Source organism: Hylaeus volcanicus, chromosome 1 (genome assembly GCF_026283585.1).
Source record: "Hylaeus volcanicus isolate JK05 chromosome 1, UHH_iyHylVolc1.0_haploid, whole genome shotgun sequence".
Lineage (NCBI taxonomy): Eukaryota > Metazoa > Arthropoda > Insecta > Hymenoptera > Colletidae > Hylaeus > Hylaeus volcanicus.
The window spans coordinates 11749651-11767392 of NC_071976.1; the positions used below are offsets into that span (position 1 = coordinate 11749651).

The 17742-nt window shown below is 42.8% G+C and overlaps 1 protein-coding gene across 1 annotated transcript in view; it reads right to left on the reverse strand.

Annotated features, from left to right (window-relative positions):
* Positions 1-17533, reverse strand: part of LOC128881731 (uncharacterized) — a 125662-nt gene extending 108129 nt beyond the window's left edge. The window contains exons 1-2 of the mRNA XM_054133016.1: positions 16840-17533; positions 6666-7036 (exon numbers count right to left, since the gene is read on the reverse strand). Of these exons, the coding sequence (XP_053988991.1) occupies positions 6666-6831 (166 nt within the window). The 5' untranslated portion in view covers positions 6832-7036; positions 16840-17533. The remainder of the gene's footprint in view (positions 1-6665; positions 7037-16839) is intronic.
* Between the last annotated feature and the right edge of the window lie 209 nt (positions 17534-17742).

Genomic DNA, 17742 nt, shown 5'->3' on the forward strand with positions numbered 1-17742 from the left:
TGTAAAGTCTATTTGTATACGAATTTAATTAATTTAATTTAGACAGAATTCTTCAATAAATGCAGAGGGCTACGAATACTTATTGGACTGATTGTAATTGATCCCACAGTCCTCAGATCTGAGTTTTACTCGTTTCGATGCTTGCCACTAGATATCGGCTCCGATTCGATACGATAACGTTATATTGCTGATCAGAATTCTCGTCGAAGCCACCACAGAGACCATTCTTACATTATAAATGAGAATATGTTTATGAGCTGGTAGGCTTGCGTAAAAGTGAACGTATGGCAGCTTTAAAACCCAAACAGCTAGTAAAACCGATCCAGGTTTGAATTTCTTTTCTACTCGAGAAGCAGCCGAAGCATTGGCCGAACATAAATGACCACCGTTTATTCGATACGCGATCTTCACGATATCGAACCGTACAGTACAGAAGTACTTCCTTGTACGTTTTTCACAGTTATCACTTGGCCAGTTCGGTTCATGAGAACCTGGTATTATATAGGATTTGTTCAGCAATCGCGCCAGTCGACCAGAATAGAATGGCTAATGCATTCTAACAATTTTACAGTACTACCTAGAGGAAGTGTACACACCGAGGCAATATGTTTACAAACTTTTACATGCAACGCTCAAGTGCTGTCTAATGTCAAGTGCATTCACTTTTCCATTATTAACCTGAACGAGAACACATCGCACTGCTTCGTTGTATCGGATTTAGAACTAGATTTCTATGTATAATGTACCTAGAAGTCTGAATTCAAGCCAAGTTACCATGCAACCTAACAGAGTAGTATTCTCGCGCATGCACTTTGAGATCTGCTGCTATCCCCACCAGGTGATGTTCTTAGATCTCACTTTGGACACGTCTGCTCCATACAAAATTAATTCCTTCGTAGACACACCGTCTGAGGCACAAATAAATAAAAATTAAATTCAAGAGAATCCACGCAGCCCTTTGAACACCACCCCTGAACCTCTATCGTTCCCAACTACTCCCAACGGCATATTAACAGCACAGTCGTAACAGTTCGAGCCCGCCATTCATTAGCAAAGTAACGAACACCCCGTGCACGATCCCGGGAGCGTATTACACCCCGTTATGCGCGCCAACGGCGGGGTTTAAGGCCGATCCACGGGCAGAGCACGCGACGATCCAGGAAACGCCGCCAGGCGGGATAATGCGGACGACACAAGGGGCCCTTAACAAGCTTGGACGAGGTGCATGCACGAACGCAATGCTGCACCGGCCAACTAGGCTGACTCCTCAGGACCGCCCGCATTGACGACGCCTGGGAGCAAACGAGAGGCCGAGACGCACACGAGGGAGATGGGAGAGGGCCTGAGAGAAAGGGAGAGCAGCTCTAGGGAGCGTACACCTCGCGCCCGGGATAATAAGAAATACGGTGCAGCCGCTAATGCACCGGTCCGAGCCGAGGGTTTTTACCGCGGCGCAAAGTCGCTTCGTAAAAGACGCACCTCTCTTTATCCCGCGCGCCTTACCGCGCCTGGAACACCATACTCCTGCGCTCCGTGGAATGAATCCCCACCCGGAGGGGCCCCGGGAACCGGTGCACCCGATATGTAACGCGACGGTGAACGCGGACGAGTTTCGTAATCGGATTCTACGAATGATTATGGCGCAAGCGCCTCGCGGTGTAAACATGCTTGTTGCGAACCTTTCGAAGCCCGCGTTTTACGACGCCTCGGGTACATCCGGGCGGAATGTCTCGCAGTGGGGCGGCGTGGTAACCTAAATTTGTTGACGGGGTATATCGTTCGCCGAGGTCGTTTCACTTGTTTTCGAATCTTAGTTCAGAATTTATTAGATTGTCCAGAAAGTTCGTGCCAATTTTCAAGAAAACTTCAAAGGCACATTTTAATTGTAATATACATTTATTTATATGTATATTTATTGAATTACATTGGTACCATTTTGTTCCACAACCTTTCCACCTTTTAAGGGATGTACGTATATATGTTATTTGTTTTCAGCCATTTCGACGTATTCAGACCTGCACCACCTATCAAAAATCGGCGTAGACTTTCCGGACAACCCAATACTTTGTTCGACTCGGTAGTTTGTAGTGGATAGAGAATTAATGGAAAATCTTCATAAGACAGATGATCGCGTCAGGAATATATCAAATAAATAAATAAGAGATAGAAAAAACCACTAATGGTAACATATTATCGAAAGTTTGAGAATTGGGAAAATTAGAAGAACGTCCATCGAGCGTAAAATATCGAGAACAGTTTGAATAAACCAGGCTTGAAGCTCCGGAGTTGTGAACCTCGAAATCGGACTCTGAATTAGATTCGCAGCATTTAGATTCCCACCTTGATAACGTCGTACATCGTCCGCCTCGCAACTTTCGCCTCTCATCGCGGAGATTCTCTACTGACTTGGGAATTCTCAGCGTCGTTCATTCAGAAAGAGGAAGAACTCGGACATGAAGGACAGGCGGGAGGATGCGTGACCGTGCATAACGATTGTCTTGATATCACTCGTAACATAGTTGTTAGCGTACAACAGATTTTCCTTCCAAGGGCAAGCATTTAGCATTTAAATTCGAAGAATTCAATTTGTCCGAGTTAGTCTCAGCTCGTAAAATCCGAAAGATCGATCGAATTAACGTGGATTCGAGCAGTTAGGGCGTCGCCTAACCTGGTGTCGTTAAATCGATCACGTATCAGCGAATTTAATTACTGGTTCGATTATCCTCGTTTCAGACTGTTTCTCTCCCGATGGAGCCGCCGTGTTCTTCTTCCCTTCATTTTTTTTCTCCTTTTTTTTTTCCTCGACTGGCGTTCGAGGTGAATCGACGCGGCTGGATCGGTGCCGCGGAGCGGAGGCGCGAGCAAAAAGTGAATGGGTGATGGGTTCGTTGACCGTTCGTTTGCGATGTTGACATTCGACCTTGACAATCCCCTCGCCGCGATAATGAAAAAAAAATCGACGGCCTCGCGTCAATGGACACCACCCAGCGAAAACGCAGGCGTCGAGGTGGCGGCACTGGATCGAGGATTCCCAACTAAGTCTCGTAAAACTCTTAACGAACAGGCATTGATCGTACAAATGATTTTTCTTTGTTTGGTCAATTCATTAAAATGAGAAATTTCGAAATATCTTTGTCTTTCTTGGTTATTGAGAGCAGTTGTGTTCTTTGTAAGTTTGATTGCTTCAAGTATCGCTTCTGTGTTATGTTACTTTGTGCTTAGTGTCTATTTCTTGCTTCAAAAAATTATGGGCTCAAAAAAAAAGTGTCCCAGACGTCGTTATTTTAGTCACCCATAATTTATCCATCGTTCGTTATCTAGATAAGAATATTCCTCGTGTTTGAAGAGCCCTGGACACCCGTGACGATCGCGTAGATGGTCTCTGGACTCGTTTGGGAACGATTCTCGCGGCGTTATTAGCCAATGCCATTAGAGGCCTAACCGTAGAGACACGATGGCTATTTGCACCGCCCGACCGCCCCTCGGGTTATATCCCTTGTCTTTGCTTCTGCCTTCGCTGTTGCCTACGCCTCGCGGGCTCGCCTTGCCGGAGAAACTACAATCGCATCCAGTACACGGGCTGACGCTCGTAAACCCAGCGGACGCCAACTATAAAGTAATACAAACGCCGGTCGGGCCTTAAGATAGTTACCTCTGTTTAGTGGCCATTAATTTTCCTACGCCGGTATTCGCAGGATATTATTGTATCACTGTATCACCGACTGGCAGTGTCGCTGACTTTCTCTGCTGGCGATACCACTGTACCGGCTAATCGATTCGAAACTACCTTTCGGCCTCCGTCGCGGGCTACGCGGAACCTGGTGCACGTCATAACGCGTGCGAGTTGAAATTAGGTTTGTTTTAGAAATAACAGGGATGCTCGAGATTCGAAGATTTTAGGAATTGAAATGTTAGACGTGGAATTTCTACTTTGGAACATTTTGCACGGAGGTGTTGATTCCTTTTCATTAAATAAAATGTGTAGATTTTTAAGTGATTATTAAATAATTGTATTTTATAATTGGCTTTTGAACGAATGTATTTTTAAATAGGTTTATAATTCAATGGATTTCGAAACTGATTCTTACATGAATTTATTTTAAAACTGATTTTTACATGAATATATTTTGAAATTGGATTTTAAATGAATGAATTTTATAGTTGGTTTTTGAATGAATATATTTTAAAACAGGTTAATAATTAAATCTATTTTAAAATTGGGTATTAGATGGATATATTCTGAAATAGGTTTTTGAATGAATGTACTCTAATGCTTCTAGAGAATGAAAAGTATGTAAAATTAGCGACTGCACAGACGCTGGGCACGACAAACTACCGGTCGTTCACGTCTGCGAATTTCCTAAAAGTTTTCACTTTCCCACGCGGCGCACGTTTACTATCCGTGCAGCGCGGCTGCGGCTTCGACTGAAATTGTACAAACGTAGTTAGCTATCGCGTTAATATTCGCAAAGCTGCTCGCAGATCACGCGCAATGCACAAGGGTACACGGACGTTTCGAAAATTCAACAACTCTGAAACCCAGCTACAGGTCTGTGGTAGAAGATCTTTTAATTATTAATTATAATAACATTTTTTCAAAAATCAGCAGAGTTTCAAAATAATTCGAATCTTTCGTGTTGTTCGCGATTCCTCGTTAGTCAAACATGTTAAACGCTAGAACACGCGTGTTAGATTATGATACACCAAGCAATCCACCGCCATCGCGGCGGAACACACACACAGGCCTTTGGAGAGCGCGAATCGGACACGCTCAAAAAGAGGATCATTAATGTAATTAATAATTAAGGTAACAAAGGAATGGTTGAGTCCAGCACGCACACACCAATACCGTTAACGAGCCCACATATCAGATTAAAAATGCGACAAAATCGTCCGGCGGCTCGAGAACGATTTGAGGGTTTCGAGACCTCGAGTAGTCGAGGTCGTCGATACTGTCGTCTCGAGCCGTACACGAGTTATGGTTACGAGATCAGCGGATGTTAAATCTAAGATGACTTCCAGGATCAGAACTGAGGCCAAGAACATTTATAGAAAGAAACCTATTGTATTTGTTTATTATTTGTTCGGAGGAGTAATGGATCAAAGCTTAATATTGTTTATACTTACTGATATACTTACAGATGAACATTGAAATTTTACAGAGTATCACGTATCTACTCGAATGATTCTAATATAAAAATACTTATACTTTTGAAAGATTGTACAATAGAGAAGAAGGAATTGTTTGTTTCTTTAGTTATTAATTTTTCTTTCTTAGAAACATATTTCTATTTGAGGAGTCACCGAATTAATATTCAGAAGTCATCCTAGGGTTAAACGAGCCACGATTAATGATATTACTGACATATTATTAATGATTAAACACACAAGAGGAGAAGATCGCGGGACGCAACGATTATATTCGTGCCGTTAGTCAGCGGCAGGGTTTTGATTAAATGTGTTACATATCGATATCGAGAGCTCGAGCTTGGAACAGTTAGACAAAAGTTAAGCGGAACACGTTCCGAGCTGATATACCATTGCTTGACTTTTCGCTTTAACAATAAATAAATAAATAATTTCGTGTGCCAATACACTAAAATAATTTCATGCCGGGAGCATGAATTATTCTTTTAATAATCGATCTAAAACTTTTTAAATTCGAAGGAAATAAATTACAGGACACGCGAGACTTGTCCACTCCAGAACAATGTAATTCATAAATAATACATCAAATTTGAGACGATAGACTACCAGATCAAAATAGTGACGAATATTTCAAAAATTTCATTCCATTTTCCCCTAATTAGAAATAATTTTACTTATTTATTTCACTATGTAGCCCAACAAAAATGTCTAGAATGTTTGCCGCGAATCCTTCAGAATATGAAAACAGATCAAGAGATCCTGGTCTGCGAAGTTGCAAACCTGATCCGACTAGATGCAAGCCGTGCATTCTTAACATCCTTTCGCGCGGAGGGCACTGATTATTTTTCTGGAGTGGAGCGTTTCTCGGAAACGTCTGACAGGACGAGATCCCCAGTGCGAAACTAGCGACCCCGCGCAAATAATTTCCATAATCTGAGATCGCTCTAGGACCTGGACCGTATTTTTTCTGAAACGCAACACGCCGGTGTCCTCGTTGCAATCGTTCTCGTAATCTCGCATTTTCTCCGCGCTCGAGGTCGCCACGGTTTGACTGAAGTATAACGCGACGTTGCCTTTGTTCTAGCTGAATTCTTTGCAAACTATTATCATCGTTATCGTACATTTATATTTTCAAATTGTTATACGTCAATATACAATGCCCTGTATGCAATTTTTATTAAATACGGTACAGTTTCAGATTTGAATGAATTGTATTTCAGTTACGTTATGGTCAATAATTATTATTATTTTTTTGCAATTGCAATCTCCTACATTGTATTTCGATTTAAATTGAAAAATTCTCAAGAAAATCTGTGTGTTCCATAAGAGTCTGTGTTAAAAATTACAAAACTTTGGTATCGTTTTTCACGAAACGAACGAAGTTTTGTTAAAATAATTCGTGTATTTGACAGAATCGAACCGCGATGGTCAAGCAATGGTCATCAGCTCGATCGCGTGCGCGCTCTACCGTTTCTTAGGTATTGTTTCATTGATATGGTGTGATTGCCTGGACTCACCGATCCTCTTGACGTGGACGTCTCGATTGAAGGAGACGGTTCTCTCTGCGGGCTTCCACCCGGAGATAGAAGCCCCTGACGAATCGGGGGGTAGTAGTAAATCGTCGGTAGGAGGGTGGCAGGCTTCTCCCTCTCTTAAAAACTCCGAGCGTTGAACCTCGAGCATCTTCCCAGCCTTTTCCTCCCAACCATAACACACAGCCGGAGCACCACCGTTTTTCCCCACCGTTTTTTATTTTTTTTATCCTCGTTTTTCCTCTTACCTCGCTACCCCCTACCCGAGAGCCATTCAACCCTGGCCACTAAATGCTTCGCCCTCTCAATCTCCCCTTCTCTCTTTCCGATCACACCGCTAGACCCCGATCACCGACCTGTAAGCCAAGCAAAGCTGTGCTCTTAGTATCTCAATAACACCTCCACATCGAGATTGAGATTTATGATGTCGTTCTTTCCGTCTTCCCGCTATAGGAACGACGGTTTCTTTTTGTCGCAGCCGCGGAGACGTTTTTCTCCGTTCGTTGCGGGAAGCTTGTAAGCGTGTATACTCGATCCAGGGGCTCTCAAACTTCACCATGAACCTTCGGGATAAAAGATAACTCTGACCATGTTGAATATATTTATTCGATGGAATTTTTAACTAAACAGAAGTCGTTCGTCATATATATTTTCAAACATTCCTTTACCGAACAATACATAAGATATAAACATTCAAGAATATCGAACCATTCAGACTGAATAAAAATTCCTGAAGAACAACAGGACTCTCTCAAAGAAAGTTCTAAAATATATTTAGTACCCGAAAATGATGCCAATTTAATTCCATTGTGTTCGAAGTTTGAGAAGCCCTGTCGTATGCTATATATGTACAGACAAGTGAACGGGAGCGTCAGTGGGCGAGCGTTGGTCTATTTGCGGTCGTCCTTACTGCGGTTAGAGAAATCGGTTCTATTGGCGATTTAAAGTCGAACCGGGATAATGCCACTTGCGGTCGTAAGTAAAAGTACGGGCGCAAGTCGCACAAGACGAAGCTTCGTTTCGCGTTTTGCCACGACCAAAGGGTTTGTCGGAACAGCAATTTTCCGTAGAAAGAATGTCCTAAAAGCCATCGGAATACGTTCCACCGAGGCGGTGAACGGTGACGATCGGCTTCTTGCTTGTTCGTCGGTGTCCGACGACGCGTTCTTAAAGAACATTTTTTCTAGAAAACGATTACGATTTGCTGGCAAATCGATCCACCGTGAATCTTTACGCCGGAATTTTATTCGGGTTTATTTAAGAAACTTTTCCCTGCTTCTCCCTACAAATAATTGACAATTATCCGTAATTTTCGATAAAATTTCTCGAGAAGCGGCGCGCAGTTCTCGTTAACATTCTCCGATAAATCCAGGCCACTTTTACTTTCCATCTGGCGGTGCAGGGCTCTCTTTGAATCTGTCCCGCGACCGCTAATGAATTCGATTTTTTCTCCGATCGCAGCAGGAACGATCGCCCCGATGAGACCGTTTCGCGTTGGTGCGCGGCGACAAAGGCGGCCGTTGTACCTCGCTCGCGTCCGCGCATGCGCGTGTGCACCGACGATGATCGCGATGAGAACGCGACGGGTGATAATGGTCTCCATTGTCGTCATGCAATCCGATGAGACATTCGAGATACGTGCAAACGGTCTATTGACAGTCGCGAGGATGACGATGACGATGCGGAACATCGACAATGACTTCGCGATCGTGCGATAAGCTACCACGTTGTTTCTTATTTTACCCCATCTTTCGTAAAGCGTCATGCAAAGCTACGATCTCGGTTTCCTAGCCATGACGCTCTTATCGGTTTCTTATCGACGTTTCAATCCTGACTCATCCCTATCTCGGTTCAGGTACTTTTCACGAGCAATGATACGGTCATCTTACATTTTTCGATAGGGGATATATAGAGCCTTATATATAGAGACAATATAGTTAATAAAATAATAAAATAAAAATGACACGTGAGGCAGATGGAAGAGTTATTTGAGTAGAATGAAAAATGCTTGTCAAAGAAACAAATTTGATTAATGGTGATCGTAATATATATCTGTATATAAGTAAATATATGATATTCGTATAATATATACTAAATATATATTTGCGCGTCTATTTATAAATAAACGCGACTTGCACTAATTTCAGTAGAACACGTAAATTGCTTCCTTCCCTCCAAGTTAGCATCGTTCGTGTTAGCGACTTGAACGCTGCTGTTTAATTATGACAGCGTAGAATTGCGGATTCAGAAGTACAAAAGATAATAAGAGAGTCTGACGTAACCAGCGCAGATCTTTCGTGTCTCACGCTCCACGAATAAACGCAATTGCATCAATCGCACTAATGGGCCAGAGGGTGGCAATTAAGTGGACACTTTTCGTCTCTTTTATGACTCTTATTATAGAGGAAACCAGGAAACGGCGCGATATCTTGATACAGAAAGGAGTAGACGAGGATGAAGAAGAAAAATCGAGGAAGTGAAACAGTCTGTGACATATGCAAGTTACGAGAACGAAATGCCAGCTAGAAAAGATGAAGATGAGGTAGGAGCAGTTACTGTTTTTTCCCTACTAAAACCTCCTAATCAAACTGTTCCAAAAGAAACAAAAAATCCGTATGCAATTCATCTCGATAGGTACTTTAGAGAGTAAAAGCAAATCTGCGCGTTCGCATTCGTTTCCACGAAACCGTAATTACGCGTTGAATCGTCCCACGGCGCGATTGCATTGAAAACGCCTCTAAAAATACGCGGTGATGTCGATCCGCGGCGCGGCTAATGAAATACACGGCCGACTTCCGATTATCAGCGTCGCCGCCTCTCGATCCTTTCCGCGGAATCACCTTCGCTTTCCTCCCAGAGGGGAGCGGGGCCTCTGGCCTCACGAAAGGTGGAGAGAGGGTACAGAGGGACACACAGGGGCCCGTCGCGCGCGATTTCAGATTCACCGCGCGTTTTCGTCTATCCGCGAGGGATCTTGGTCGCCCTTCGAGCGCGCAGAGGTGACCTCGTCTCTCCTTCATCTCTCAAGGCCATCTAATCGCGACACGTCCGCTTCGAGCACGTAGCCGGGGGTTAGGCCCTGTCGCTCAACGACTTTATTAGCCCCTCGCGGAAGGGACGGGTACGCATGGCCAGCTTTAAATGAGACAATTCGCATGACCGCGATCAGGAGATTAAGATACACCGGGACAGAGGCCCGGGAGCCATATTTGGAGACGCAGGGGGCCCCCTCGGAGGAGGCCACGGCGTCGTCTTCGCCGCCAGTGGTCCACGAACGCGGAGTGTTGCTTCTCGTCGCCATAAAACCGACCTCGTCCCTTTTCCCTCCCTAAGGGATTCGCAACTTTATGTGACGGGGAAATGTCAACTTGTCCCACCCCTACGACACGATTTGCACGTCCTCAAAGTTGTGAATTGGGAAGTTTAACGTTTGCGGTACCAGTGAACAGTAGGATTTATGGGAGGTAAGGAGGATGAAAAATCTCGCATGGGGTTCAAAACTGAAACACGTACAGTTAGAATTGAATAAAAATTAAATATCAGAGATATTATTTATCTATCAGGACTGTAATTTAGAAAAAAAAAGTTGTTTCTGCGAAATATTGACTATGAGACATAGAAATTAATTGTAGAAGACTATTATTGTTATCATTACTATTATTAAAAATAATATTCCTATTCTACGCGTTAAAATAAGACGATAATCGAGAATGATAAAATTGCGTTGGTGGCTTCGTATTCGAGTAATTGATTCCCGAAGGTGCGCTTGAAATGTCTGACGCGTGGTCTTATACTACTGCGGGAGCGCGCGCGCGACGTTGGCAGTAGTATAAGACCACGCGTCAGACATCTCTCCAGCGCATCTTCGGGAATTTATTAATGGAATACGAATCAATCCTGATCTTTTTACAATTACATGGGGCGATATTGTTAACACAGCTCAAGAATAAATATGAATATTCGAAATAAATTTCTTTCTACACACGTTCTCTATTAGAATCGTTTAAAGCATAGTTCCTGTTAACGTTCATCTTTGCACGCCCCTCGCTAAATTTCTGGGTGCGTCATTGTTTAAAGGAAAGAGGTGCTATTTTCTGACGTCAAAGGCGTTTCCGTTGCTGATGTCAGGAACGGAGGTAATAAAAGCGACATTCTAATACGACGAGAAGAAATCGAGAAGAGCCGAGTTTACGACTCTACCACGGTGCGAAAATAAATGTTCTCTTTGGATTTTGACATGTTTTTGCTTGTCATCGACATTAATGTGCTCGCAATGAGCATACTGGAATTTGGAAAAATATTGTGCTTGTTTTTCAGAAGAGGACCTGTGAGAATGAAATTCATCGTAAGAGTAGTAAAACTATTTGTTACTACTTTGATAAGAAAGAATTCGTTTGTAACGTTCGTTCCCCGAAGAATAATTTATACAACGCTACGAACGAATCGTTATTATTTCACGAAATGATTATTACGCTGAATTATAGAATGACAATATTATGAAAGGCAAATTACATGTTGATTCTATAAAATTTGAATGTTTCTCAGCTCCAGACGACCGAACGTCCATCTTCCGCGAAGGTAAGGAGACCCAGGTAACCATACGGAATGCAAAATTCGTAGCTCGACAAGGTCAAACGAGACATTTGTTTATCCAGGTTTATTCGATTGTTTTCGACTGCTAAATCCAATTCTGGTGTCTGACATATTACGGAGAAAACTGTGTCTAAAGTACCCTGGTAAATGTTACGAATGCAAAAGGTAAGCCTTGAAATTTTACGACGACGTTTACAGTCAGTCACAAAAGTCTACATACCGCTCGTAAATTGCATTATTACAGATAATACGACTCGTTTAATAAGCCTATTATGCAGTTAAAATCAAAAGTCTTTTCCAAAAATAAGATTTACTAATATCATTTCCACGAGAACTTGACAAGTTGATTAAATATCATACGTGTGTTGAAGTTTATTAAAAATCTAACTTCAGGGTGTTAAGAAGAAATGTCAACGTCAAGGTCAACCATCTACGATTCAAGGTCATTCAAGGTCACTGACTAATAAAGCACTGATATGAATAAGAATATCACACATATTAGAAAATTAATATCAACAAGCAGATTTATTTTATTTCAGTAAAAAGAAAAATGTATTTGTGTAATATAAATTTTATAGTATAATAGTATTTTATAGTATTCCACTTCTCATTCATTCAGACGTTTACATGAATGAGTTTGGTGGATGTTAATTTTCATATATATTTTCAATATCGTCCACAAACCTATTAGCATTAGTCCACATACCGGGTGTATGTAACTTCAAAACAATAATAATCAAATCGCGTCCGCAACGAGGCAACGGAGACGTGTTAACAAGGAAGAAGATAATAAAAATACATGTCCTCGAATTTTTTAGAAGAGCACCGTGATCGACGCCAATTGATTCCGCGACATGTGCAACCTTGAGCCAACCCTTTCGCGGCTGCCTGGTAATCAAGAACAACGGCAATAAAGCCGCCGTTACAGGAAAGTACAATATGATTCTCTAGCGTACTTCGGCCACAACTTCGACGCAATAAACAGTCACGTGTCCCCCGTAAATATTTAGCGCCTTCCTCTGCCTGTGTTTTATTGTTCGCCGACCTCCGCGGCCCGTCCATTCAATGATTCAATGATAAAATCGAAGGTTCGCGCCTGAAGCAACGACAGTGCCCCGTGTCGGCTCGTTCTTTAATATCGTTGAGGAAAAATGACGTACAATCGGTGGGGGGAGGCTCATGGCTAGTCGATGCTGCATCGCGGAGATTATTTATTTTCCAAAAGTAACACAAACCGCAGCCTCGCGACTTGGAATTCCATAAATCAACGTGCTTCGACGTATATACGATATTTGTTCGATATAAACTTTATTCTTTTATAAGTGAGGCTAATGCACATAAATTTTCAAAAATTAATCATTTTCAAATTTTAACGTAAACTTTGTATTCTTTCGAAGATGATTCGAACTTGGAACTTGCACATCACGAGCTCGTTTCGACCCTGCACGGAACCTTATTTCTACATGAGTCTACCTATTGACAGAAAATATTTTTTCCTGCCACCACTTCAAGTCAATTTGGCTCTCATTCTCGACCATTTGCTAATGAAAGCACTCGACGCGAACTCGACTCGTTTTCAAGAGGAGTAAAACGACTATTCGGCTACTTCGACCACTAAGACAGGAATCGATGACTTGTTATTGTTCCACCGTCGTTATTGTTCAGAGTTCATTTCCACTCTACAGTCACCATCCGCCTTGTTAAATTTACGCAAATGTCGCGGCTGCTGTTCCCGAATACTGATCGTTACACCGACGAAAACACGTTTCGGTGTTCGGATCGCGGCCATCGCGGCAATCGAAATTCCTTCAGCAACCGTGGCTGCATCGAGGATGTTTACGGCGTGGTCGCGACAATGTTGCTGAAATTGCACGGACAGAAATACGAGAACCGATCCGTAGGACTGAATGGGACCGGTTGAATCGAGCTGCCTTTTCGAGAGGTTTTACTGTTTCGCCATAAAACACCTTCGGGGTGTGTTTCTGCGACTAGAGACTTCCAGTCACTATCCTACACTTGCTCTGTTCGTAAATTCTCTTTCCAGCTTGTGAAGCTTCTTTTACAGACCAATTTCAACGAATACATCTGAGTTAGTTTTTGAAAATAGCGACATGGGTTGAAAAATGTTCCTATAATTTCGAGTTACGAATCTCTATTTTATTTACGTTTATTTAATGACTTGATCTTACACATCGAAGATAAATACAGAAATCGTTCTTTCCAACGTATCACTCTGTTTTTATGATAATCATGATTCCAAGTTGAAAAAGGTGCGTCTGAAAATCACGATAATTGATTCTGCACTGTCAACTATTATCACCTTTACCGACGTAAACAGAAAAGTGTGGAATAAAAAGTGCAACATGTTATACAACCAAGAATTACGTAGCTCTGATAATAACGTACACTAATAAAATAATTAAGATATTTTAAAAGCTGACACAACGTGGGTAATTCCAACAGTGATGATAAAGAGTTACATTAAGTACGTCATTAGTCGTGAAATTATTCGCACATCATGAATTTAACATTAAGCACTCTTTTACTCTTCAATTAAACATTTTCTGGTATTCGAACGTATGTTGTACTAAGCATATTGTCCTTCGGTGTTAATTAAAAATTACTCAGGTCTGTTTCAAGATGAAAATAATAATAATATTCATAGTAGGATCTCATTTCCTTCGACCAAATTCTTTCTTTTTCAACCTTGTCAACTTATTGACTTGGAGTGGCGGAAATGGTAACAACGAGCGGTAAAATGGCAAGAAAACTGCAATAGTCCTCGGTGCAATTGACACCTTGGAAAAAACCAGAAGCAACGAGGCTAATGCCTGTAGAACTGCTCGACTAGATCGTCCATTTCCTCTCTATAGATCAGCGAAACTATCGAATCGATGCAAATATCTAGATTAGACGGAAGTCAAGTTTCTTGCTTCAAATATACAGGGCACTTATTCTATATAAATATGTGCACATTGAATTTACACCAGCGATGATCAAAGAGCTATTTCCTCTATCGATTCATCACGAGGGAAAGTCTGCCAGAAAATCGAGATGGGTAGAACTTGGATCGAATTATAGACGACGAGTAGAAATTGTGTATCGTGGTTTATTTGGATGAATGTTAGTGATTCATGAAAAACTAAACATAAAATTATTAAATAGATACTCAAATAATGATTATTTTCAAAATATCTTCTTGTAAATATTGAATTCAAGGGAATAAAGACAGTGATTATGGAAAGACACCTCTCTAAAAAAGATAAACACTATGAATAAAAATCGACTTCCAATCAAAACAAAAATATTTCTATACTCAATAAACAGGGCACATCAATGGCGCGATTTCTTAATCAGTGTCAACACGATCATCCAGAGTTGCCTACCGCAATTTCTGCAAATAGTTCACGACATAATTTACTAAAAGAACCTCTTAAATTTCCGTGGCTTCCACTCGTTATTCAAAGCATCTTCATCCAGATAAGAAGTCTGCCCATCTCTGTGCCCCGTTCCAGCGCGGCGTGTTCCACTGACACACTTCGAACGCGGCAAGGTCGGTGGTTCGTGCACCGAATCGTGATCCACTCGTCCCACCAGCCCTTTTTCCTCCATTCACGGCGGTTTCGAGACGGTGGCACTCTCGCGACGGTTTTCGAGACGGAATGAAGGACGAGGATTCGGTCACGGCTGTAACCCGCGGAGATTCGCACGTCAGAGCGAGGCGCGATCTTCATTCCGCGGGCCTCGCTGCGAGCGGACAGGCGAAACAAAAGAGCGACAAGAGAAAAGAGAGAAAATAAAGGCAAAAGGATTGAGCCGTTCATAAGCCCTCGCACGGGCGTCTATTTCTGAGCTTAACGAGGACCGTCTCGAGAAGGACGCTCATACTGGACGCGATGCAGTCCTCGTAATTGTGTCAAACTTCACGTCACTCTTTTATCGCACCTCGAGCCTAACTTGTATATAGAACAATTTCAGCTGAAGCTTCTTTTGACGGTTAAAGTTTCTTTAAAGTGTACGCCTCGAAATACCCTCTAAATTTTTTATTACGTAGTCTCCAATAGTCTAAATAATATTTAATCCTAGCAGAAATTTTCGAGGATACTTATCCAACAATCAACGTGTTAAAGCGCATAAAAGTTCATTTTTATCCGTTTACCCAAACACGTCACCGTATCGCGCGTTAATTGATCTTTCAACGAGGTGCTGTCCTCCCTCTGGATTTCTTGATTCCTCGATGTCGAGACCCAATCAAGCTAGAGAGGAAAACGCACGTGTCCCGCAATCAATTCCCGACGAAAGTCGTTTCCCTTTCGATTAACGTCTCGCGTTCCCTTGTTTGACGAGCGCGACGCACGAAGTCGCATGTCAGAGACTCAGTGTCGTGTCATGACCAGGATAATTACGGTGATTTCCCCCGTGAAGGTAATCCGTCGATCCGCGCAGCAAACAATGACACGAAAGGCGATCTTCGAGATAAAAGCCTTCGTCGCTCCTCGAGGAACGAAAATCTCAATTTCGGATTATTATATTCGCTACCGGACATTGGGATAATTTGGGTGGAGCGATAAATGAAACGTAAAACTGATGTACATTTTTGTCGAACGTCACTCGACATAGAATCGCAAAGGATTGATTCGTGATGTTTGTTCGATTCGATGGATTCGCAGTTTGGAAAAAAGTTTCCAGAGGCACGAAACTGTGATTTATTTATCGCATATGATTTTATCAAAGAAAAGAAATACTGCTCGATGAAATACTCATGAATATTCCATGTCGGAATATTAACGAATCCTGAAATCTTAAGCTGCCCAGAATCACCCTCTTATCTAACTTGGACACATTAGGAAGAAAAACAGACAGTTGAAGACACGTTAAACCAAAAAGTGAAAATTGTTCATGAATCTGGCATTGAAGGAGATGTTATAACAAGGAACATCGGACGTGCTTCACGAGATACCTGTATCAGATTATTACGACTTCTCCTTGGATTTCTCCATCAAACATCCATTTGCAGCAACAGGGAAACCCGAAGGATTCATTTTCCAACACTCCCTAATAACTTGATTAGACACATGGACTAAACAATTTCCTAAATTTCGAAAATACAGAGTAGACTCCCCAAAAGAATCCAATGTTTCCACCTCGTGCTTCCCAACTTCTTAGAATGTACAGGTAGATTCTAGAAAACTTTCCAAATATGCTCACTCTTCAACGTCTTACTGCATGGATTCGGAACACAACAGCACTCTTAGTATCTTTGTCGATTAAAAAACAAAACTTGGTCAGATCTCATCGATGGATCGTTCGGATTGAATCAGTTCCAAAGAAAAATTCTCTACCCTCGATGATGCTCTATTTCCCTGAAAGCACTGTGTCACGTTCTTAGTCCTCGAGTATCTCTAAAATTCTTAACCCGTCAACATGGTACCGACAATGGAGCGATGCACCACCGTATCACGATCCATCGACGAGTCAATCCAGCCCGGAATCGACCCGTCACCGCGAACGTCGCGTTAGCCCGGCACCCCTAACGCATCGCTCTGAACTTCAGAATTCAATTTACCTTCACTGGCACAGTAGCATTCCGATCGGTAATGCCTCTGGTGTACTGTTTAAGGATATCCCCGGAGCGGTTCTCCGCCGAGTACCAGTAAGAAGAGGATCGAACGAGGAGGAGAGAAACCCGGCTCGTGGTTATACCGAACAAAACACTCTCACGTACAGCAACTGTCACTGCCGGCGGGGCAGCCGGGTGTCTCGTCCCGTGGGACCGGCGAGACGAACACCTTGCGCCCGATCCTGATCCGATGCGACGTCGCAAGAACGATTATCATCGATCATCGATCGGGCAAGGGTCTTGCTCGCGCCTGTCGGCGTTCCTCGTTACTTTTCTTCACCACTGCTCCGTTTCTCGTTCTACGACACCGCGCTACCAAACGCCGACACTCGATAAAATATATATATATATATATACCCCGCGAACAGCGAACTTCTCGAACCGTCCCGACACTTTTCTTCCAAGTCAGCTCACTCTGTAAGAGGTCACTTCGTCGATACCACACGCGCGATCGTTCGATTACCCGCGATGCCTCGCGACTGAATGCGAACTCAAAAAACTAGTTTAACGTTAAACTTTCGAGGGTGAAACCTCTATCGGTCACCTGCGTCACACGGGACGTGTCGTTTCGCACCCGACTACTACGGCTCGTTAAGTAATCCCGGAGCTAAACGCGCTTGGTGGCTACCACTCCGGCACGCACCGTTCTCCGCCGAGCGCCGAAGAACTAATAAAAGCTGAGACCCAGCTTGATACTGCGTAGGCCGCTTACTACTCCTTCCACCGCGGCACCGTCCTATCCCACCGACGTGCCGGACCGGGCCCCGACAGAGACAGGCAGGAGAGAATGCACCAACGGACGGACGGACAGACGGACAGACGGACGAACGCGCGCGGCACGGACACGAA